This window comes from Microplitis mediator, chromosome 9 (genome assembly GCF_029852145.1).
Source record: "Microplitis mediator isolate UGA2020A chromosome 9, iyMicMedi2.1, whole genome shotgun sequence".
In the NCBI taxonomy this organism is placed as follows: Eukaryota; Metazoa; Arthropoda; class Insecta; order Hymenoptera; family Braconidae; genus Microplitis; species Microplitis mediator.
Genome location: NC_079977.1, coordinates 11161196 through 11188251, shown reverse-complemented (window position 1 = coordinate 11188251; position 27056 = coordinate 11161196). Strand labels below are relative to the sequence as shown.

Below are 27056 nucleotides of genomic sequence, written 5' to 3'. Positions count from 1 at the left end.
AATATTAGAGCTACAATTCAGGAAGTCGAGAACTTTTTTACTAAAATTTTCTGCTCTTTCAGAAACTTTTCTAATATTTGAGTATAAATAGCTGGATGGCTAATTTACTTAACGGTTTTTTAATTTTAATTTTAATAACAATTGTAATTTTATTTTTTCAAAAAACATCCAAAAAACGTCTTTTTGTAGACGCCATTTCGGATCGTTTAAGCCATTAACTATATTTTCAGGAGACCTGTAACTATTTTTCGCAGAACTAAACTTCTCGACTAGACTAAAATATAATAAAAATACATTATTTAGGTATCTTCATTGATTCGTTTATTTACCATTTGATGTGGTATACATTTTTTTTCAAGACTAGTAAGCCTTTAATTCTGTGCCTATTTAGTCAGTCGATCTGAAAGAGTAAACTCCAATCGTGCGTCGGAGCTGACACACGAAATTTTTTTCTTCTTAATTATATCGAAAATATTGTCGGAAATGACTCATGAAATAATAGTCTTATGATCTATTTTAAGAGCTTGAAATTAACACAAAAATAACTAGAAAACATTGCGGAATTCAAAAAAACTTTAATGGGAATAACTTGTAAAGAATAAGATTGTCTACAAAAAAGGTCTCATGATATTTTGTAATTGGTCTAATAGTTTCGCCGGAAAAGTAAAAAGATCTCAAAATTTCATATGAATTCGACTCCAACCTCAAATAACTTCTGAACAAATAGATTTATCAAAAAATGATAAGAAACTTTTTTTTGTAGAGCATTCAATTACCTACAAATTTTAGCCTGCCAATTATTCTTATGACGCATCTTTAGCTACTTAAAAAAATCAGAGGACGCAAAAAAATTTTATCTATGTTATTCTTACGGAAAGTAGAAAAGTGCAATGCGGAACCTCTTAATGTTCATATTAAGAGCTCAAACTTTTACAGTATTCTTTTTTTTGTCATTTCCGACTGTTACATTCTGGTTTCTCAACATATGAGACAGAATATTTAAAAATTTACCAGGTTGACGTTGTTAGGGTGTTGATAGACCCCAGGTGTGTCAGCTGTTGACCATCTTTTATTTTATGCAAAAGAGCTTATTGACTTACCATGATGACGATTATGGGCTCCATAACTCGGTTAAAATAATCCCTTGATACGTCCTCTGGGTGCGAACGAGACAAGCTTCGAAGACTCGGTTCCTTCGTAGAGAAAAGCAATTTTAATTGGTCGATCAAACCACCAGAGCTCGAAGGCTCAACACCACACGAGCTCGACGGCTCAATAACACACGAGCTCGAAAGCTCAACAACACATTAGCTTAATTCTCGAACAACCTTTGGTGAGGTCCGCGATGACACCTTGAATCTCGCGACCGAGTTGTACTGCACATTCTGAACTCCTGCTCCATCGGCTCAGAAGTTTGAATTTTGGATTCGGAAAAGAAGCGTTTAGGCTGCCGTTATCAGCGCCCAGAACAGGTAAGAGTAGTAGGCTGCTGGTAGTGGCGCCCAATACGAGGTATGTGATTTTTGGGCTGCTTGTCACGGCGCCCAAAGTTTAAATAAGAAGTGCGTATTTTAATTAGATGCGGATATTTATTTTGCCTCAAAGTCCGAGTGACAGGATCAAGCCAGCAGGTTTGTGCAGAGTTCTTAGTTATACCAGATCTTGTGATCGACTGCCTTGATTATGTCGCTCCTTCGTATCATACATTATCAAAAATGTTAACGTTGCATCTCAGGTTTTCTATGAGAGAATCGTAGTGGCTTGGGTCTCATGCATCGTCATCTGTTTAGACTATCCGCGAACCACGGCGACTCTCTTATCGCAAGAGATTTCCGTTAAATTGTTGGCGGCGAATAAAAGTAATATCGCCAACAAAGTAACGATTTACTAATTTATCATTTAATTATGATTCTATAAAGTGTCGAATCGTTTATTCACCCACTGCGGCGAATAAATAATTCGAGACTACAAAAAAAAATTTCTAAAAATTTTTATTTAAATTTAATTAAAGCCAGAACGTAACACCGACAATATTTACGATTTAATTAAGAAAAAAAAATGAAATGAAGAAAAGGATTTTTCGAATTTATTACGATCACCTCTAAAAATAGTTTCAATTACAACAAAAAAAATTCCCTTAAAGTTTAAGCTCTTAATTCTAACGGGAAGAGTTACCGCAAAATTTTTTTTTTGTGATTTTTTCAAGAAATATTTTTTTAACTTCCCGCTAAGAAAGTCGACGATTTTCGAAAAATTGGGAAGTTATTGTTTTCACCCCGATTTGCGAAAATCGAAATTTCATCAGATGTTGACGTTTTGAGGTCCTGGGAAACTATTCTGTCTACTTTCAGAATGATGTACGAGTGTCTGTATGTATATGTGTGTGTGTGTGTGTGTATGTATGTGTGTGACCGGCTTATAACTTTTTAACTAATGAACCGATTTGGATGGTTAAGGCGGCAATCGAAAGAGCTTGTTGGCCATCAACTTTTCTGAAAAATTCAGATCATTTGATCCAGTAGATTCAAAAATATTGGCGAATTACGAAAAAAAAAATTTTTTCTTTTTTAGTTTTTTATTGATTTCTCAGAAACGACTTATACGATCAACTTTAAAATCTAATCAGCTCTAGAACTCAATAAAACACGCCGATTGCCGCCTCAACCATCGAAATCGGCCAATTCGTTCCTGAGATATCGTGGGAGAAAGAAATGCTAAAAATGGTTTTTTTCGAAAAGAATGCGATACAATAGTATTTTCGAGCTCGAAGAGCTCGAAAATGTATCCACAAAAATGTTTTCGAGCTCGAGGAGCTCGAAAACAGCGGGAAGTTTTGGGGCTGGCCCGCAGGGTCAACTGATAGACAGATTTTTTTTAAATATCTTCATGAATACACATTTCATAAAAAAAATTAAAATGACCTTTTTTGTTAAGAAGTCAATTTCCTACAAAATTGTTCTTATGATTTTTTCCTGTAATCTGCGTATTGCATGAGATATTTAAAAAAAAACTGCGATTGTATCGAAAAATGAACTTTGATCGTCGGTCGGCACGTATTTTTTTTACTTAAAACAAAAAAACCAAATGTCCCACATATTTTTTCACTAAAAAGAAGCTTTTCATGGGGCGTCTGTGAAAATTTAATTTTTAACGATCACCCTTAATGTACGTACTTACGTATGTAAATATCCTGTAACTTTTGAACGGATCAACCGATTTTAATTGTCACGGTGTCATACGGCACGGCTTATTAATTCCTATAAACTGTGAAAAATTGAGCTCGATTGTTTGGGCTCGTTCGGAGATATTCCAAAAATAAAATATTTTTAAAAATGTTTTTTTTTTGGATAACTTGAAGTGTGCTCGATGGATTGATTCCAAAATCAACTGATCTCTGAAACTTTATAAGCCACGTCGAATGCCTCCTTAACCATCAAAATTGGTTCATTCTTTCAAGAGAAACCATTGTCGAAAGAAATAGAAAAAATTTTTACTTTTAGTTTTTTTGAAATATCTCAAAAACGACCAGATAAATCAATTCCAAAATTTTTGCGTTGGTTACTCAGCAAATGCGAGGAAATGATAAAAACGAAAATTTCCAAAAAACGTCGGAACAAAATATTTTGAACACAAAAAACAAAAGTTTCAATATTTATTTTCTCCGATTTTTTTTGACATTTTTTTTGTTTTGTCGTTTCCTTGCATTTGCTGAGTAACCAACTCAAAAATTTGAGAAAAGTCGGACAAATTTTTTTTTTATTTTGATTATGATTCCACAATTAAAGGAACAAAACTTGTTCCTTCAATTGTTTAGCTAAACTTTGATCGACCATTCCCAAAAAACGGTTCGATAGATCAATTTGAAAATTTACAGGGTTATTGTGGGTACATTAAGCTTAGAAAGTCCCTGGAAACTTTATTTTTTTTTTCAATATTTGCAGTCACGGCTTATTTCCTAAAAACCAAAAAAGTCATTTTTTTAACTTACTTCCAGTGGATTTTAGAAATAAAAATTTTTTTTTTTTTTTTAAATGATGAGAGGGTCTTGTAGTGAATTTATTTAAGTTTTCAACGCTGCCGTTCAATCTACTGTGCGATCACTGGTACCTGAAATATCGATGATCAAAGCCGAAAGGACCATATTTTGTTTGAAGGCTGATATCTCTGCTACAAATCGAGCTACGAGGTTAAAAAAAAATCAAATTGAAGCTGCATAAATTTGCTTAACGACCTATGCATTGGTTTAGTTGAAAGAATTTTCCAGGGTCCATGGGATCTTCGGAAAAAAAAAATTTAGAAATTTTTTGTCTCGCGGTGTTTCTCATGTTTGCGCAATAGCCGGAGCTCTTGAAAAATTTTGAGAAAAAGCACGCAAACTAGAGATTTCAAACTATAAAATAATTATTTTAAAATCTCGATACGATGATTTTTCACCAAGTGACACCAGCCTTCCAATTATCACTAGAAAAATTATAAAATTTTTCTGTTTCTTTAATTTTTTGCGTAAGTTTATGAAATTTTATAGCTTAATTTTATAGACTTTGAGGACAGTCCCTAAACTATGCGTAAATCAGAACGCACATTTTGGGGATATCTCTCAGAAAGATTGCTCTATAGAAAAAAACTTTTTTTGGAAGTGACTGAGAGGGCAAATTTAAGAAGAAAAATGAAAAAAAAGGTGGGTCAAAGCACGCTTTGAATATAACGCATACTTCTGGATCAGTCCTAAAACTATGCATTAAGCAAAACGCATATTTTGGGGACAGTATGAACATATAATGCACCATCAGCTGACTGAGTCGTATATGCCAAAAATACCTCAGAGTATGCGTTAAATATAACGCATACTTTGGGGACTGTTAAATGAGAGGATAACTAAATTGGATCTGGTGCAGGTTATGGTAATTTTAACAACTAAAATTATACACTTTTTTATAGAAAATAAATTAACTATTTATTTACACTATTTACAGACAATTATTGTGAGAAATAATTATTATGAGCGAATTCAACTTGATTAACACGCGAGAGCGAATGCAACGTAATACGCACGTATAAAGGCAACACGTGGTTGATAGCGGTTAATTCCACGTAATTACTTCTATTTTAATAACGCGTGAATAAACGATTTATTGATTCCCAATAAATAGCAGCCTTAATTCACTGACTAAATATTGAGAGTAATTAGCTGAGCGGTTTACTATTTTATTAGCACAAAAGAAAACTTGAATTAATTAGCGGTTTTAAGCACGAGGTGAACTGTAGAAGAGCACGTTGTGAATTAATTAGAAAACGTCGTAAAATGAAAGCCCACAACGGTTTCCTTGTAACGTCAGAGCGGTAGACCAATGAGAAAATTAGAGAACGACGCTAACAAGATTTCAGCCAATAGGAAAAATCCACGTAGCTCGATGAGATCTTGAGCCAATGAGTGCGTTTCATGTCGCAACTCTTTTATTCATTGTTGTAACTAATTGATTTGAATGATGGATTTTACTCATTGGCCAAGATCTCGCGCGTAAGTTCAAATAGCGAAAGTGCTGCCGACCTATTGGTGAGGCTCGGCGTTCTCAGGTGGTAGCGAGTTTGCTCTTGACTGAACAGGGACAGTCCCCAAAATATGCGTTGTGCTTAACGCATAGTTTGGGGACATCTCTCAGAAATATTGCTCTCTAAGAAAATTTGTTTTTTGAAGTGACTAAGGGGTCAAATTTAAGATGGAAAATGAAAAATAAATCCGTTTATCGGTTGACCCTGTGGGCCAGCCCCAAAATTTCCCGCTGTTTTCGAGCTCAAAGATCAAGACATTGTTGTGAATACATTTTCGAGCTCGAAAATACGTTTGTATGCTATTGTTTTCAAAAAAAGCGGTTTTTTAGCATTTTCTTCTCTCACGATATCTCGCGAACGAATGAACGGATTTTGATGGTTGAGGCGGCAATCGACGTATATTATTGAGTTCTAGAGCTGATTAGATTTTAAAGTCGATCGTTTGAGTTGTACCAGAGAAATCACTAAAAAAATAAAAAAAAATTTTCGTAACTTCCCGCTAAGGAAATCGATGATTTTTTAAAATTTCGGTAAGTTATTGTTTTCACCCCGATTTTAGAAAATTTAGTTTTCGTCAGATGTCGACGTTTTGACGTCCTAGAAAGCTATTCTGACTATTTTCAAAATGATGTCCGAGTTTCTGTATGTATGTATGTGTGTGTGTGTGTGTGTGTGTGTGTGTGTGTGTGTGTGTGTGTATGTATGTGAGTGGTCTGTCACTTTTTAACTAATTAACCGATTTGGATGGTTAAGGTAGCAATCGAAACATCATTTTGGCCATAAACTTTCCTGAAAATTTCAGATCATTTGATCAAACAGACTCAAAAATATTTTCGAATTACGATAAAAAATTGTTTTTTTTAGTTTTTCATTGATTTCTCAGAAACGAGTTGAACGATCGACTTCAATATCTAATCAGCTCTAGAACTTAATAAAACGCGCCAATTTCTGCCTCGAACGTCAAAATCACTTAATTAGTTCAAAAAATGTCAGCGCTAAAACGTTAAAAAAACAACACAAAATGTTATTCTTTCCAAATGATTCAAAATATAATGCGCTAAAATGTGTCTAAAATCATACTAACTCTTTCTCTTTATAGTCTCTTTCGATCATCATATAATGTCATCTAACTTGTTCTGTTGTTTAAATCATACACTGAGAGAAAAAATCGGTTTTCTGAACTAAGAAATCGTCGTTCACAAACGACTCAGCTATTGAAGTCAGTTTCAGTAACTAATATGCCACAGTAAAGTGCTCTACAACTACATAGTCGTTCTTACTATGTTTAGTTACATATACTAAGATAGCAATAATGAAAATGAATAGTTTTGTGATGGTGGGATGGCGTGCAACCGAGCAGACCAGTATTGAGGGCACCTGTGATTTTTTTTTTGGATGTGATAATTAGACAATACTATGTGTTTATCCTAATTTTACTATTGCTATTTTTTCTTAACTATTACTACTTGTTTTTGACTATACTATCACTATTATTATTGTTATTACTATGACTAATTCTTATATAACTATAATTACTTAAAACTAGTATTATTACTATTACTACTCTTAAAACTAGTACTAAATTCTATAACTATTTCCTATGGTGCTATTCTAATGACTACTATTATACTTAAATAACTATTTTTAACTTCCCGCTAAGAAAATCGACGATTTTCGAAAAATTGGGAAGTTATTGTTTTCACCCCGATTTGCGAAAATCGAAATTTCATCAGATGGCGACGTTCTGAGGTCCTAGGAAGCTATTCTGACTATTTTTAGAATGATGTCCGAGTGTCTGTATGTATGTGTGTGTGTGTGTGTGTGTGTGTGTGTGTGTGTGTGTGTGTGTGTGTGTGTGTGTGTGTGTGTGTGTGTGTGTGTGTGTGTGTGTATGTGTGTGTGTGTATGTATGTGTGTGACCGGCTTATAACTTTTTAACTAATGAACCGATTTGGATGGTTAAGGCGGCAATCGAAAGAGCTTGTTGGCCATCAACTTTTCTGAAAATTTCAGATCATTTGATCCAGTAGATTAAAAAATATTGGCGAATTACGAAAAAAAAAATTTTTTTTTTTTTAGTTTTTTATTGATTTCTCAGAAACGACTTATACGATCAACTTTAAAATCTAATCAGCTCTAGAACTCAATAAAACACGCCGATTGCCGCCTCAACCATCGAAATCGGCCAATTCGTTCCTGAGATATCGTGGGAGAAAGAAATGCTAAAAATGGTTTTTTTCGAAAAGAATGCGATACAATAGTATTTTCGAGCTCGAAGAGCTCGAAAATGTACTCACAACAATGTTTTCGAGCTCAAGGAGCTCAAGGAGCTCGAAAACAGCGGGAAGTTTTGGGGCTGGCCCGCAGGGTCAACCGATAGACAGATTTTTTTTGTATACTATTGTGAATACTTATGGTTTACTTAATTACTATGATTAACTTATTACTATTCTTATAACTATTGACTTAATACGGCGTCTTATTATTATGACTATTCTCATTATTGTTACTATTCTAATTTGTTTACGACTAATTATAACTAATTTCTAATTACTACTTGTATTATTTTATGTACTAATTGCTATTGTGATTTATTTTCTTATCATGAACACTATTATTTCCTACTACAACGACGTATTATTATTTATCTTGTATTAATATGACTGTGTTTATTTACTATTAAGTTTAAGATGAATGAATTTAGTGAGATATAAATTTATACGAGTGTACCGTGTGAGTATGTGAATGCGCGTCTGAGCGAAAATTATTCCAAGTCCCGAGCAGATAAAGTCAATGGAAAAAAATAAAAACGCCGATAAAGATTCTAAATGGATCTTTTAAAAGATTCAAGAGATCGAAAGAAATATAAAATAAGGCGAAATACGAAAAATAATAGGTGAAATTGAAATTAACTCTAATATTTCAATCGATCATTCTTTCATTTTCTTTCCATTCGCTCGGTTCACCGTCGTTCGCGCGGCTAAGTTGTCGGTATTTAGTGTTGACTTAAAGTCTTAAACGAATTCTTTTTCTTTAAAATCATTTCTACATTCGATAAAATCACTTTTTATCAATTTCCTTCGACTTTATCACTTTGGACTTAGAATAATTTTATAAACACAATACTTTCGCTGACAACGATAGAGGGCGATGGAATTTATTCCCGTCCATACCTACAGCGGACAAATATGGTAATGAAACCGCGCATATAAGCCCGTAGAAGCAACTCAGTCTCCAGAGAGGTTGTCCGAGGAAGGCCATTCCCAGTCAACAATCAGGAAGTTCACTTACCAGGAGTCCAACCGAACCAGGTAAGCGAAGTTTATACCCGGTAAAAAATGATTTTACCTAATCATATATACAATAAATTTTATATATGATTAGATCTCAAAATTGGCAGGATTTGATGATATATAATTATATATAATCATGCATGAACGAAAAAAAAAAAAAAAAACATCTATCGGTTAACTGCTATTTTGCCAAGGGGTCACCCATCTAATTAATGTTCTGCCTCAATGCCACTCAACTTTGATGATCTCTTGATTGCCGTCTGGTTCTCTAGTCTGCTTTACCCTTATAAGTATTTGACAATCAATAGCATTACTTAAATCGAATGATCAAATTGATACATCCTACATCAATAATGCACCAAATATGATCAAATTTTATCACATTAGTGTTTTATATAAAATTATAAATTTCTTTAAAATAACCTGCTTATGAGACCATAGAAATTTATAGATAAGAATCATAAAACTATTTAAACTTTTATATAATCATATATGATTTTATATAACCGTATTAAACTCTTTTGTACTTATACAAATTTATTTATAAATTCATATAAAATCAAATCAATTTTCATTAATTATCTGAATTCGTAGAAAAATTTTATAAGGTCATATAAGATTTCATATGATCATACATGATTATGTATAATCATATAAAACGTGTTCTTGTAATTTCACAATGTTATATATAACTTTATATGAAGTTACATCGAATTTTATAAAAATTTTATAAGATTATACGAATAATTATAAGAATTTTATAAGATCATATGAGTTCTTATATAATCATATATGACTGCATATAATGTATAACATTTTATCTGGTAATGTTATAAACTCATATATAACTTTATAAAAAATCATATCAACTATTATAAAATCCTTATAAAATTATATAAATTCTTATAAGAATTTTATAAGATCGTTATGAGCTTTTATATGATCATATATGATTTTATATAAGCATATGAAACTTTACCTGGTATTGTTATAAAGTTATATATAACTTTATATAAAATCACATCAATTGTTATAAAATTCTTATAAGATCATATGAATCCTTATAAGAATTTTATAAGATTATGTAAGCTTTCGTATAATCATATATAAACACATATGTTCATATATGATTCTATAAGAACTTTTTCTCGGGCTTACATAAAATCACATCAATTTTTATAAAATCCTTATAAAACTACATAAATTCTTATAGGATTTTCATAAGATCTTATGAACTTTTATATGATCATATATAATTATATATAAGCATATAAAACTTTATCTAGTACTTTTATAAAGTCATATCAACTTTTATAAAGTCCTCACGAGAGTATATTAATTCTTATAAGAACTTTATAAGATCATATAAGCTTTTATGTTACATTCTGGCTTCTCAACATATGAGACAGAATATCTTTCAATTTACCAGGTTGACGTCGTTAGGGTGTCGATAGACCCCAGGTGCGTCAGCTGTTGACCTTCTTTTATTTTATGCAAAAAAGTTTATTGACTTACCATGGTGGGGATTATGGGCCCCATAAGTCGGCCCAAATAATCCCTTGATACGTCCTCTGGGTGCGAACGAGACGAGCTTTGAAGACTCGGTTCCTTCGTAGAGGAAAGTAATCCCAATTGGTCGATCAACCACCAGAGCTCGGAGGCTCAACAACACACGAGCTTGGAAGCTCAACAACACAAGAGCTGGAAAGCTCAACAAGAACTTCCACCGACTTAATTTTCGGACGACCTTCGATGAGGTCCGCGATGACACCTCGAATCTCGCGACCGAGCTGTACCGCACATCCTGACCTTCTGCGTCATCAGCCTCGAAGCATGATTCACCGCTGTGGATTGTTTCGGAGGTAAACAGTTCACAACAAAAGAAAGTACAGAAATTTGAGAATGTCAATAAGTACTTAAATGGATTTGTAACGCTTGCATGCTCCGACATTATAAAATATATGTATTTTATCATATTGTGTTTTAAATACATATATGATCAATTAACTTTATCCAAGAAAGGCTTACGATTTTGTTTCACTATATTAAACTTTATAAAGTATAGCTTTAAGAATAAAATTAAAGTTCCTCCGGATAAAAATAGTTTTTTGAAGAATAATATTGATTATGTTAATGAAATATATCAGAACTATGGCTTTATTGTGGACCGCAAACGTTTAGATTCTATTGATTTATTTTTGATATATTTAGCTATTAAGAAAATGAAAGATAATTTAATATTTAATTTTTAATTATGGGATTTTGAGATTATAATATCTCGATTTAGAAAAGGGATAGAACTTTTGAGAACTGATCCAATCTGGTTAGTGAGATGTACAACATCGGAGTGGCCTTTGGAGGATACGAAAAATCGTCTATTGGGTGCTGTAGCAGTACAACGGAACAGTACTGTAGAAGTATTCGGCAACGAAATTTTCAATCCTGCAGATGATGCTGGGGCAGCTAAACGTTTCATGTGTATAAAAGTCAAATTTATACACATTGAGACAAGCATAATTTTCAAGATAATCGACGCCCACTGTTTGTCTACAACAGTAGGGAGGTCTACTTATACTACGAGCAACGAAGTCAAGCACGAGGACAAGCTGGGATGCAATTCAGATGACCTACCAAATTTTGGGTTCATCATCATAGGATTCGTTATTATCGGATGCCTGATTATAAGCATTATTTATCCAGCTGCACAGTGTGCCTTGTTTGCAGTTACTGTCGTCGTAGTAGTGTATGCAACTACACATAGATTAAAACATTATCAGCCAACATCGGCAGTCGAAAAGTTCCGGAAAACCACTACAAAACCAGTACAAGATATCCAAGGACCAACAACAGTTCAAATTTCAAATCCAAATTCAATCAACTAAAACCAGATTGGACTAGTCTCAAAAGATCTATCAGTAGGCAGAAGCCAATTTCATATAAAAACATTTTAGAAATTTAAGAAAATTGTCTTGAAGACAATAAACTAATCCTTCAGGAATTTAATACCTGCTATTATCAGGAAAAGTCATATTTGTTAATATATTATTAATGTATTACTCAGTATAGTAGTATTAGATAGCCGAAAAGAGGTTTACAAACCTAAATTTATGTTTAATTACTTTGATTATTATAAATACATATAAACATTAAAGATGCTAACTGACTTAAGTCGGGAGGTTGTTACCTCGTTATCATTTTAAACTTCTTCAGTCAGTTACTTCATAAGCAAACTATGAATAACCGTAAGGCAAATATATAGTCTATAAATTTATATTCACAATCAATTCAATTGATCACTTTAATAATACCAAACGACCAAGTCGGGAGGTAATTAAAGTACAAGATACTAACGTTTAGTTTCATATTACTAGGTTTAAGTAATATTATAAAACGTTGTGTCTCAGGTTTAGGTTAAAATACAAAAGCCAAGAATCGTTTTCTTTACAGTATTCGAAATTGAATTTAACTTTTAGTTTATATAGAGTCAGTCATATAATTAATTTAAATTTATATCTTCAGAGTCTTCAGAGTCTTCAAAGCTCGTCTCGTTCGCACCCAGAGGACGTATCAAGGGATTATTTGGGCCGACTTATGGGGCCCATAATCCCCACCATGGTAAGTCAATAAACTTTTTTGCATAAAATAAAAGAAGGTCAACAGCTGACGCACCTGGGGTCTATCGACACCCTAACGACGTCAACCTGGTTGAATTAAAAATATTCTGTCGGATTAATAGATAAGCCAGAATGTAACATAATCATATATAATTTTTATATATTTCTTATATGATCATATATAAATTGTATATGAACATATATGTTCATATATGATCATATAAAATCTTTTTTTCCCGGTTATCAGTTTAAAGTTAACATAAGTATAATTTATATTGTAGTAAGCAATTTATTCTTAGTCTAATAAACAATAAGATTATTGTGATGTTAATAGTGTACACTTAGTTCTTCAGGTCATTTATAATCGTAGCCATGAGTATTTGTGTCTAGATGTACACACTAGAAAATCGAACTTTCTGAAAATGTACTAATTTGACTTATTGTAGCTAAACATTCGTAGTTGCCATTTCCATAATTTAGTATTGCAAGAAACAAAATTGTTTAGCGCTCTGTACTGCAGGTTTTGGTTCATCGTTACTAATTTTTTTTTCTTTAATAGCCAGCATTTCTGTGATAAATACAGAAAAATTTTTTTCTATTACCTTAAATGTATTTCATGTGTTTCTATTATTGCAAAAATTATTTTAGGATTCCTTAATGTTAAACATTAAGGTCATCATGTAACTTAGTACATGCTATATTACAATCAAATATGATACTTGTCAGTCTGTTGAACGACAGAGAAGCACTTATACCAGAATTATTCTCAAGCTTGGAATATAATACTTCTGAAATAAGTTTCTTGCCAGGGACACTACAAAAGGTGGGCACGATCTAGTGGTGAGCACCGAACTACTCCCGCTGCTCTTGCCTCGCTCTGATGACTTCCCTCTTCTCCATGTATATCTTTTCTCCCAAGAAATTTATCCCTTCGTTTAAGCAAGTATTCTGTTTTGGTTCGAGCATAAAAAGTTCTTGCGTTAAATAATAGTACTCATTCCGAGAAATTTTATTTTCTTCAAACAAAAAAGTGCAAACTGCTACAAAAAACTAGCACATCTTGCTTCAAAAAATATCTAATATTAAGAAATAAACAACTTCTGTAACAAGTAAAAATTTATCTTGAATTTTTTATCTCGAATCGGAATGTTTTTTTTCAAGTCAACATATTCTCACGCCTAAGTCAAAAAATTTTTACTTTTTTAAAGGGTTTTAATTTCTTAATATAGGAGATATTTTTTGTAGCAAGATATGTTAGTTTTTATTAACAATTGCATTTTTTAGTTTGAAGAAAATAAATTTTCTCGGAATAACTACTATTTTCTTAACGCGAGAATTTTCGTATGCTTCAACAAAAAAATAAAATTGTTTAAGCTAAAAGAAAAATTTATTGGGAAAAAAGATATATATTATGTTGATTGATTTTTACTTTAATAAATAATTCTGAAATGATTGGCAACAAAAAATTTTTACACGCCCTTTTGGTATAAAAAAATATTTTTTTTTTTCACTTTTTTAATCGATCTTCACATTTTTAACAATCCGGAATTAATAAGCAAAAAAAATGCTTGATATGCTTTTTTGACTCAGCAGAACCAATAAGGCGTATATTTTGTAATACGCACTTTTGGCATTAGGAACGCAATTTATAGCCAGGGAAACTAAATATTTATAGTATCCATAATTATATTCTCCTTTGAATTTCTTTTTACATTTGATTATTAGTCAGCAGAAATATTCTATGATTGTTAAATTAACTAGAAATCGATTGTTTACAGAACTAAAATGAAATAGTACGGTTGATACTTTTGTCAGTAGTGAAAGGAACTAAATAAATGCAGTTCTATGAGAGGACAACTATACTCTTATAGTTGAGTCAACTATTAAAATTATTTCTACCAACTATCACACAGTCACTTAGCTAATATAGTTACTGCATCTATTTTATGTTAATCGAGCCGATGATAAAAGTAATATTGTGTTCACTACTAAGCCTTGATTTAAAAAGATTGAAGTTTTGTAGTGACCATAATAAGGCAAAAACAGTTTCTTAAGTTTAGTTAATGTAACTATTTTTTCGTGCTGATTCACACTAGTATATTGTTCCAGTAAAAATAAAAATTGGTTAGGGAGACTATATTTTTATATCTGTCGCTGAATAGTTCAGGTTTCTAAGCACTTTTGTCTCAGTGTATGGTCAGCAAGAAATTAAAAAAACCGGTTTTTAATATTTTTTTCGGATATTTAATATATTATTGCTCTGACCTAAGTCAAAACTCATTTAAGTCTTGACATTGATCAATGACGTTGATTTCCGCCTCAATATATTTATTTAATAGAATATACTGGAAAATAAAAATTCAAAAGCCGCTTCTTCATAAATGATTTTCGATTTTCAACTTTTCAAAGTCTAGCATGAAACGTAACTTGTTATAGCTTGAAAAGCTCATAGAAAAATAATTGCATGTAATAGCATATTCGAGCTCAAAGAGCTCGAAAATATATTCACAGTGATGTTTTCAAGCTCCTTTAGCTCGAAAAGAGCGGGAAGTTTTGGGGCTTACCCGCAGGGCCAACCGACACCCAGATTTTTTTATGTTATTTGACTTTGTGTCTTTTTCAAAAATACAAAATGCATTCAATTGATATCTAAGAACGGTATATCTATGCCACTAATCATATTATGCCTTAGTTTAACTTCTGGCCGATAAACCTAGTCTAGCGGGATCTATATAGTTTTGGTGGTAATACTCTAGTATACATTGATTGACACGCTAGAAATTATGGCGGGAAAAACAAGTAGCATTGTGCCCTCGGTATTGCAGTATGGGTCTCAGGGCCACGCTGTTTCGCCGTGCAGTACTATGCAGTATAGTAAATAACGCCATACTTCTGGGACTCGTTACTATACTGTCTTGAAATATTTCACATACTATTCGAGTATCTGTCTTAAGACCATACCAGCATGGTGTTGAACGCTATGCATTTCTTACCGTGTAGTATATGGATTCACTGTATAAACATGTACACGTAATAAAATCCGGGAATTATCTCTACGTTAAGTTTTTTAATTCACTATTGTTTCGAACTTCATCACTTTTTTTCTGTTAGTTGTACCAAGACGACACTCATGGGCTTTTTTGTAGAAAATTTAATTTCCTACAAGACCATGTACTTCTATTTTCGGAAAAAAAATTTTCAAATACTTTTATGTATGAAAAACAAAAAAAATTTGTTTACATGTAATATAAAAGAAAAAATCAATATTTGTTGAGGTCTTAGCAGGACTGAGCTTTCGAGCTGCTCTTTTGGAAGGATTTTTTGGATACCTAAGACTAACTTTTAAGACCATAAGACTTGAAAAAAAAAAAAAAAAATTTTATTTTGAAACACCCTAATATACACTTATCCGAAAAATTGAAGGAACAAAAAAATTTTATAAATTTTTTAGTGATTATTGGAAGGCTGTATTTTCGTGAAAAATGATCGTACCGGAAAAACAAAAAAGCAAATTAAAGCTTGAAATCTCTAGTTTGAAGATCGTTCAGCAAAATATTTTTTCGAGCCACGGTTTTTGCGGAATCATAAGAAAAAGGTCGAGACAAAATTTTTCTAAATTTTTTGGTTTTGTTTTCAAGGTATATGGGGCCGGGAATAATTTTTCCAAAAAAACGAATTCATGGCTCGCTTAGGAAATTTATTCAGCTACAATTTGCTGTTTTTTGTTTCTCTGTACGATAATTTGCTGCTGAGATATCAGCCTTCAAATGAAAAAGGATCGTTTTGTCTTTGATTATTGATATCTCAGCAAATAATGGCCGCACAGTAATTTAAAGGGCAGTTTCAAAAACTTGAATAAATTCCCTCTTAGCTCCATTTTCGATTTTTTAAAAAAAAAAATTTTTTTCATCCTTGATATCCATTTGAAAAACCCTTAAAAAATGGACATTTTCTGGTTTATTAGTCGACTCATCGCTACTCTGCAAATATTGATGAAGAAAATAATGTTGCCAGGTAATTTTACATCTTAATAAACCCTCAAAAACTCTGGAAACTTTTAGATTGATTCATTCAACCGTTTGTCCGGGCCGATTGCTCAAAGTTTTACAAAACAATTAAAGGAACAAGTTTTGTTCCTTAATTTGTGTAATCATTATCATAATGAAAAAATCAATTTTTTTCGGATTTTCTTTCATTTTCGCGTTAGTTATTCAGTAAATGTAAGGTAAAGAGAGAAAAAAAAAATTTCCGAAAAACGAAAAAAAAAAAAAAAAAAAAAAACTAAATAAAACGTAAAAAAAAAAAGTATAAAAATGCTTGTTATATCTAGTTTTTCGGAAATTTTTTTTTTCTCTCTTTACCTTACATTTACTGAATAACTAACGCGAAAATGAAAGAAAATCCGAAAAAAATTGATTTTTTCATTATGATAATGATTACACAAATTAAGGAACAAAACTTGTTCCTTTAATTGTTTTGTAAAACTTTGAGCAATCGGCCCGGACAAACGGTTGAATGAATCAATCTAAAAGTTTCCAGAGTTTTTGAGGGTTTATTAAGATGTAAAATTACCTGGCAACATTATTTTCTTCATCAATATTTGCAGAGTAGCGATGAGTCGACTAATAAACCAGAAAATGTCCATTTTTTAAGGGTTTTTCAAATGGATATCAAGGATGAAAAAAAATTGTTTTTTGAAAAAATCGAAAATGGAGCTAAGAAGGAATTTATTCAAGTTTCTTAAACTGTCCTTTAAATTACTGTGCGGCCATTATTTGCTGAGATATCCATAATCAAAGACAAAAGGATCCTTTTTCATTTGACGGCTGATATCTCAGCAGCAAATTATCGTACAGAGAAACAAAAAAAAGCAAATTGTAGCTGAATAAATTTCTAAGCGAGCTATGAATTCGTTTTTTTTTTTTAAATTTTTCCCGGCCCCGTAGACCTCGAAAACAAAACCAAAAAATTTAGAAAAATTTTTTCTTAACCTTTTTCTTATGATTCCGCAAAAACCGTGGCTCAAAAAATCTAAAAACTAGAGATTTCAAGCTTCAATTTGCTTTTTTTGTTTTTCCGGTACGATTATTTTTCACGAAAATACAGCCGTCCAAATATCACTACAAAATTTATAAAACTTTTTTGTTCCTTTAATTTTTGGGATAAGTGCATATGGGGCATTCCATACCAAATCGACCACTTTTTAGATGACCCCCTTCGATATTTTTGAAAAATTTAAATGTTTTGGAGGCTGATAAAAAAAGCTCTCATGAATTTTTCAAATTTTTTTTGACTACTCGTTTCCGAGATACCAATTTTTTTCAAAATACGAGGTTTTTTTTTTTTTTAGTGGTCATAACTTCGCGAAAAATACACCAATCGGATCGTTTTTTTACAAAATCCTCATGTTTGAATGTTCTATCATGAAAAAAATACGTTTTTATTCTTCATCAATTTCTCCATTGTTTATTTTAAGTTATAAGCAAAATAAAACGTTTTTTCGAAATGTATGATCCTTCGATTTTTTTGGAAAATTCTCAAAAAAACTTGGATGAATTTAGAAAATTTTCAGACCAATCCGATCGTGAGCAAACAACTCGTTCTGTTTTTTTTTTAATTCGAAAATATTTTTTTTCCCTAAACATTATTTTTCGAATTAATTTGACCAACAAACATTCTCAGATAAGTCTATTTAGCTGCTATGATTTTTTTCTTAATACTGTGCCGTTCGGAGTATACTATTTTTTGAAGTTTCTCTACTCATTCAGTGAATGAATTTTAAAAATCAATGAGAGTATGTGGTTAAGAAGCCCATTGAAATAATTCCAGTGGTGTAGTGATTTGTTTGTCGGCTGGTGGCTGTAAGCTAGCCCTTGCAGCCATCCTCTTTACTGTTCCTCCAATACCATCACAGGGTCCTTTGCCATGTGCGGTTGCAAAGAAGTGCCATTCTGCTTCGATTCCAAAGTCACTTTTGTAGTAATAGAGATTCACGAAATTTTTGAAGTTCTTAAAATGCTGCGGCGCTCCATCAGAAAAGTAATAGACTTTTTCGGGATGGTCGTTTATACTCTTTATAAAATTAATTATACTTTTAGAAAAAAACATACACCGCAACAGAATCGTGGTTATTACAATCTGATATTATAAATAAACTTCTGTGAACTAATTAGTCGTTCTCTTTGAAGTATAGTACCACAGGATAGATTGTAGATGTGTTGTTATTCCAATGATAACCCGAAACTGCGTTTTGCACGACAAATGCATAATTTTCTGTGAAATCACAAATAATAAGAAATTCTCTTTCTTTTAATGACATTTTAAGAGATTTCATAACATTCGCTTGTTCTTTTGCAATAAATGCACGCGGTTGAAGTGTCAATAAGTCTTCGCTAAATCGTTCAATAAAATCATCAGAAGAACTAATTATTGTCTCAAGATTTGTACGTGGTTTTGATATCCAATATTTGTATGGTATATTTTCGATTTCATTTTGATCAAAAATGTCATGCAAGGCATCCGTTAATGTATCTACTCCCGGACAAGTCTTGCATGTACCAAGATAACACTCTGTTGTTTGATTGTTACACATAATGGAATTGAAACAATCAGTGTAGTGATTCAACGGTTTTGTAGAATTAGAAGTTAATGAACTCAAATTTGAACCTTCAGGACCAAAAAAATAATTAATTAATAGATATACAATAACGAAGTTATAAATAAAACCAATTAATATACTTACCAAGCATTAACAATTTCATATTTTGGTGCATTATGCACACGCAGATTGTATGCGTCCCGTTGCTTCCCGCCAAAGTACAATGTTTCGGACGTAACGAAGCGAATTTTGAAAATCCGATTTTGTATTCAGGATAATTTTCCCGGCATTGTTGATATAATTCTTTCAAGTTCGGAAGAATCAAACGCTTTTGTAAATGTTCCCGTTTACCATTGTCATTTCGAACAGAAACATAGTCTTTCATACCGATTTTAACTTATCTGAAAGTGAATGAGCTGTTGACGAAAAATTTTTCGATTAATAAAAAAAAAAAAAAAATACAAAACATTCAAAATAATTGAGAAAAAGTACCTTGTTAAGATTCAGGTTTTGAAAGCAAATCTTTGGATTCGACCAAATTTTTCGCTACATTTACCATATGCCTTGACGCATTCATAAACTCAGAGATTATTCTTACGCTCCATTCTGTCGGGAACAATATCAAAATTTGTATTTTTTCCGATCTTGTTGTGTTATCGTGGTCAAATTTTATTCTCAATTGTTCTAATAAGTCTGTAAAGTCTCTTTCAGAATCCTCTTAATTTGTCAGTGCATTAATCTCAAGCCCAAATGTGTTTTTGAAATTTTGAGAAATTTTAGTAACTTTGCCATATAAAAAACGTTTATCACTCAATTTTCGAGGCGCTATTGGAGACTCATTCAACAATTTTAATACTTTATTAATCACAGGTAGCTGAATTTAGTGCTAACTTCTGAAGCTGAAGTAGTTGATTGTGATAGCGTTGGCTCACTATGAAATGATAAACTTCCTAAATTAAATCCAAAAATTAATTAATAACAACAAGAAAAATTAAATTTAAAGAAGAAATAAAGATTGTATCTTCACTGAAAGATGTTTCAAGTTATTGGTGATCATTGTTGTCAGCAAAAGTAATATCTAGATCATCACTATTGTCAGGCTTACTATCGTTAGATTTATTATTGCAACTACCATCATCACTATCACTATCACTATTATCATGGCTTGTATCACTAATATCACTGGAATCAATTCCATTTGGAATGTCATCAGGAGAATTAATTGCACGTGATTCTTTAAGTTGCTTCAGAATTTTCCGCCTACAGGGAGTACAAAGATAATCATGACGACTCAATCCAAATTGAGTCTGAATATTTTCAGAGGCTAGTCGCAGACCTTTTGTTATTTTATGTCCATCTAAGTTAAACGGGTTACAGCAACAATCAAAATACCTACTTATTTCTATGATGCGAAGGTAAATGATACACAACTTGAATAAGTCAAAAATACTCTCGAATTAATTTTATAATCAAATTATTAACATTCAGTTGGAAAAAAAAAGTTTGAAAATTTATTTACTTATGAGAGTTGCATATGAATATTTCGTGATACGAAGCGTTCAAGATCAATAATTACTAGAACGTCAATTTAAGAATTTAAACTACCAATAGTTAAATCAGCAGAATATTCACTGGTTAGCAACTTTAATTACCAAACTGGCGACATTGCTACCAACATACAAATTGTAACTAGATATCGTTTAAATTCAGTACACCAGGTAAACAAAAGATGGCGCTTTGTGTTATGATAAAGCCGAAAAAGTGCGATTAATTTAACGTAACGAAAAAACTTTAATTTATGAAATTGTAGAACGATAAACTAATAAAAAAAAATAGATTAATGAAAAATATCGGTTACGTTCTTTTTTTAAAGCAGAAAACAAACATCCAGACATACTCTTAAGAAAAATAGAATAAAACCATTCAGTTTGGGAAAAAAAATAGAACCAATCGTTTGCCCACAATCGGATTAGTCTCAAAATTTTCGAAATTCATCCAAGTTTTTTTGAGAATTTTTTCAGAAAAATCGAAGAGGGCATACATTTCGAAAAAACGTTTTTTTTTGCATAAAACTCAAAATAAACAATGAAGAAATCGATTAAGAATAAAAACGTATTATTTTCTTGAAAGAACATTCAAAATTGAAGATTTTGAAAAAAATGATCCGATTGGTGTATTTTTTGCGAAGTTATGATCGTTTCGGAAAAAACCTCGTATTTTGAAAAAAAATCGGTATCTCGGGAACGAGTAGCCAAAAAAATTTGAAAAAATCCATGGGAGCTATTTTTATCAGCCTCCAAAACATGTAAATTTTTCAAGAATAGCGGAGGGGGTGACCCAAAAAAGTGGCCGATTTTGTATGGAAAGCCTCATATATATATGTGGTTGTTCAGCTTCACTCTGCGAGATGGCATTAGACAACTCGCCTCTCGCAATACCTCGTCCCTAAACCTGTTTCAATATATAAAATTTCCAACATGTAACTTCGAACTTGGCGTCTTAAGTGGATTATACGATAGACACACCTAACTAAGGAGTCTCAGCTATCGTATACTTAGACGAAACACCTCTCACCCCACAAATACCTTTTTCCATCTCTCCTCTTTTCATCATTTACTCATTTGTACATAAATCACTGAATTGTAAATATTATCACCTCTACAAAATCCGTTCTCATTTATACACTCAAAACAGCGTTGCACCCTTTGGTATGTAGCGACTTAGGCAGTGATTGTTTCAATCTAATCCTAAAGAGTCGTTGCTCCATATATGTATGTATATATATATATATATGTCGGAGATGAAAGAATAAAATGGGGTTTTCCAATTGGACGGGAAATTCCTAACAGTCGAGACTAGTTTTTACAGTAACAATTAAATAAAATTTAAGCTCTAGTTGTTTACAACTTAAGTAGATTATGTTTATTACGGGAGGCTTAGGCTCGCTGTGACATCTGTTCACCAAACGTAGCCACGGTCACAGGATGGATATAGTAAGACACAGAGGACAAGATAGTAAGATAATAAGATTGTTGTCCTTCTTTAAACATTTTGACTAAAAGGTTTCTAATGAAGAGTACAGAGTTTTTGGACTAGTTGAGTCAGTTCAGTTCTGATTGAGCATTCGTTGTGCGAGTTCAAGTTATCCTGTCGACCGTGGATTCGTTCTCGAGCCTAGTTTGCCGTAGTATTTGTAAATTATTCGATCGGGTTTTATTTAAATATTATGGGACTGTCGTGTATTACAATTATTATAATTTCCTTTGTAATCAATTATTGCATTAATTAGTATTTAGTGTATTTTGATATTTGTGTGACACTATCTTCATTATATTACTTGTCTAAGTATCATTATTTGTGAACAATACTTTCAATATTAAATCACTGTGTTGCATAATTATTATTCGTTTATAGTTTAAATAAAATTGAAAGATATTAATATTGAGACCAATACTCGGGATAACGCCCAAGCTTGTAATGACTTTCCGACATATATATATATATATATATATATATATATATATATATATATATATATATATATATGTTCGGGCTATCTATATTTTTCTCAATTTATCTATAAATTGTCTTATTGAGAAGGTTTGCATGTTTAGGTTCCCACTATATTTAAAAATCTATATATATATATATATATTGTAACGGGTTTTTCACCACCGGGGATCTACCGGAGCGAAGTCCGAATGCACTTACGATTTTTGGCAACCTTGTTCGATTAATATCACGTTGGGCGCCAGGTGATTTTATAATCACAAATAAACAATTATCAAAAATATTACTCCGCTCAGTGGTGGATCGGGGGAAGGTCAGGCACTTAAGATTACAATTAAATAATTATCAGAATCAAACAAAATAATTAGTCGTATATTAAACACAAAATAATTGATCGGTATCACAAGAATAATCGGTTATAAACAAAATAATAAATTGCCGTTGTCGGCTTAGCTCGATATAAACGAAACATAATTGCTCGTAGTTGATCGGAAAACATAATCAGTTCATTGCTCAAAGAGACACAGTCGGTTGACGAAATTAAAATAAAAGAATTTTATTTTTCGGAGACACACATACAGCGGAAGTATTAACGAAATACTTGACGAGTGACGTCAGAGTACTCTTACACGGTGAGGCGACAAGACTGCTGTTGCGAATGAGACACAGATAATCCGTGATTCTCAGAATTGCTCGAATGAAATAAAATGAAATAAAAAATAATATTTTACTTCGGTAACACGTTAAATTTCACTATCATACCGCTATTACACGTAATTAAGCATTTCGCTAATTAATTATTATCTTACTTCACTTATTTATTAACAAAACAATTCAGTCGAACACTTTGTTCGGGTTCGGGAAGAGGCTTCGGCTTGTTCACAAAAGGCGGTTACTGTTCACTCGGAATTCATTGGTCGCGATTTATTGTTCGAACTCGGATTCATTTTAATTCGTAATTCAAATTGTTTATACGTCAGAATTGAGAATTTTCCGGAGTCGAATTGTTCAAATAAAAAAACGTGACCGTTCAGTTCAGCGTCTATCCCGGATCTCTCGTTTCAATCCATGCGCAAGATCGATTGCTCGGTCAAGGTCGGAATTTTTCGTCATAGATGTCACCCGAATTAGCTCACTGGATAACGATTTATTATCTTCAAATAATTTTATACCACGGGTCAATGCCGAATTTTTCATCATGTTACAATATATATATATCGTAAAGTGTTATTCGATTATTTTTGTAGACAATTTTATTTCCTACAAAGTATTTCCGATAAATTTTTTTCCAATTTTGCATTGTTGTCTAGTCATTTCCATTTAAATGCCAAGCTCTTAAAATCGATCAAAACACTATTCTTCTAGGAGCTTGGCATTAAAATGGAAATAACTAGAAAACAATGCAGAATTTAAAAAAAAATCATTTACGATAATTTGTAGGAAATGAAATTGTCTACAAACAATATTCCATGACATTTTATGATAAGTCCGATAGTTTCGCCGGAAAAATAAAAAGATCTCGAAATTTACTTTAACTTGACTTCGAGGTCCAATAACTTTTGAACAAATGAATTTATCAAAAAATGATAAGAGACTTTTTTTGTAGAGCGTTAAATTCCCGACGAAAATGTATGCTGGGCTTATTCGTCCACTAAGCCATTACTGAGGTAAAAAATCGGTCTATCGGTTAACCCTGCGGGCCAGCCCCAAAACTTCCCGCTGTTTTCGAGCTCGTTGAGCTCGAAAACATTATTGCGGATACATTTTCGAGCTCTTCAAGCTAGAAAATACTTTTGTATGCCATTGTTTTCTAAAAAAACATTTTTCAGCATTTCTATCTCCCACGATATCTCGCGAACGAATTCTCGCGAACGAATTAACCGATTTCGATGGTTGAGGCGGCAATCGACGCGTTTTATTAAGTTCTAGAGCTGATTAGATTTTAAAATCGAATGATTCAATTTTTCTGTAGATATCTGGAAAAAAACGTTTTTCACTATTTTTTGAATCAACGATATCTCGTAAACGAATTGACCGATTAAGACGGTTGAGGTGGCAATCGACGTGTTTTATTGAGGTCTTGAGCTGATAAAATTGTGGGAATGATTGGTTTTGTCGTTTCGACGATATTTGCAAAAAACCGTTTTCTACTGTTTCTTTCGTCGAGGATATCTTTTGAACGGATTATCTGATTGAGACGTTCTTGGTGGCAATCGAAAGCTTTTATCGAGTTCTAGAGCTGATTAGATTTTGGAATTGATCGATCCAACAGTTTTCACAATATCCAAAAAAAACGATAAATAAAATTTTTTTTTTTTCCGTATTTCTTAAATATCTCATAGTCTATTTGACTAAATGATCAAAAATTTTCGAAAAATCTAAGTTTAACACACACACACACACACACACACACACACACACACACACACACACACACACACACACACACACACACACACACACACACACACACACACACACACACACACACACACACACACACACACACACACACACACACACACACACACACACACACACACACACACACACACACACACACACACACACACACACACACACACACACACACACACACACACACACACACACACACACACACACACACACACACACACACACACACACACACACACACACACACACACACACACACACACACACACACACACACACACACACACACACACACACACACACACACACACACACACACACACACACACACACACACACACACACACACACACACACACACACACACACACACACACACACACACACACACACACACACACACACACACACACACACACACACACACACACACACACACACACACACACACACACACACACACACACACACACACACACACACACACACACACACACACACACACACACACACACACACACACACACACACACACACACACACACACACACACACACACACACACACACACACACACACACACACACACACACACACACACACACACACACACACACACACACACACACACACACACACACACACACACACACACACACACACACACACACACACACACACACACACACACACACACACACACACACACACACACACACACACACACACACACACACACACACACACACACACACACACACACACACACACACACACACACACACACACACACACACACACACACACACACACACACACACACACACACACACACACACACACACACACACACACACACACACACACACACACACACACACACACACACACACACACACACACACACACACACACACACACACACACACACACACACACACACACACACACACACACACACACACACACACACACACACACACACACACACACACACACACACACACACACACACACACACACACACACACACACACACACACACACACACACACACACACACACACACACACACACACACACACACACACACACACACACACACACGAAATCGAAATTCGGATTTTTATTAAATTTTTTTTTTTCTCGTGGCAGCAATAGTTTATACTTGTGAAATCATCACTATGCTGAAAATTTCAGCCCAAAATTTAAATATTTAAACGGCGCTCAAGAATTTCGAATATTAACTGATAATATGTAACTAATAGTTTTTATATTTGTTTATAACTCAATTATTGTCGTTTCACTTAAATATAACTTGTGCATAACCAAAAATATACAGGACAGTCTTAAACAATAAAATTTGGTAAGTTTTGAATAAGCGAAAAAACCTAACAATGGAATTAAAAAATAAAAAAGTATGTAAAAAACTTGATATTTCTATTTCTCGGGTTATATTTTCATTCATTGTCATGCAAATTGATAGTGAAAAAATCGAGAAGCTTTATTATTAATATATAAGGGTCGCTCAAAAACGTCCAAGAGACTGCGCTCGGAAACATTCAAAATTCTTGAGCGCCGTTCAAATATTTAAATTTTGGGCTGAAATTTTCAGCATAGTCATGATTTTACAAATATAAACTTCGAATTTCGATCATTTTCGATATTTTCAAAATTCGTGAGCGACCTCTTAAAAATTTTTTATCCAGCTGATTTGTGGAGAGGCTTCTTAAAATATCGTAAACCAACAAATTTTCATGCGAGATGGAAAAAAAAAATAGTCGGTTTTTTTGCGCCACCCTAATATATATATATATATATTGAGACAATGTGAATTGCCTTCGTCGCCTTCAGCCTTGCGGTTCCCGCTTTTTTCCGTCTCGTTGCCGTCTAATGTCACATGTCATAGTGCCGTGGTCACATGACAACTCGTTACGTTGACGCATGCCGGTTAGGAAGAGGTGGGGACAGTCAGGAAGCGAGCCCTATGCCCAAAAATTATCCGTCACCACTTCGATCCTGGATCCGTTAACGTTCAGACGTTATTAATTATTATACTTGCAATATTTTATA

At 32.9% G+C, this 27056-nt stretch overlaps 1 protein-coding gene across 3 annotated transcripts in view; it reads left to right on the top strand.

The window, feature by feature from the left end:
- The window catches only part of LOC130674949 (phenoloxidase-activating factor 2-like), a 318231-nt gene that overhangs the window by 181008 nt on the left and 110167 nt on the right, over positions 1 to 27056 (top strand). For 2 of the 3 annotated variants that reach the window (XM_057480395.1, XM_057480396.1), the window contains one exon: positions 12363 to 12458. The exons of the other annotated variant lie outside the window; for it this stretch is intronic. In XM_057480395.1, the coding sequence (XP_057336378.1) occupies positions 12363 to 12458 (96 nt within the window). The remainder of the gene's footprint in view (positions 1 to 12362; positions 12459 to 27056) is intronic. 3 annotated transcript variants of the gene reach the window in all.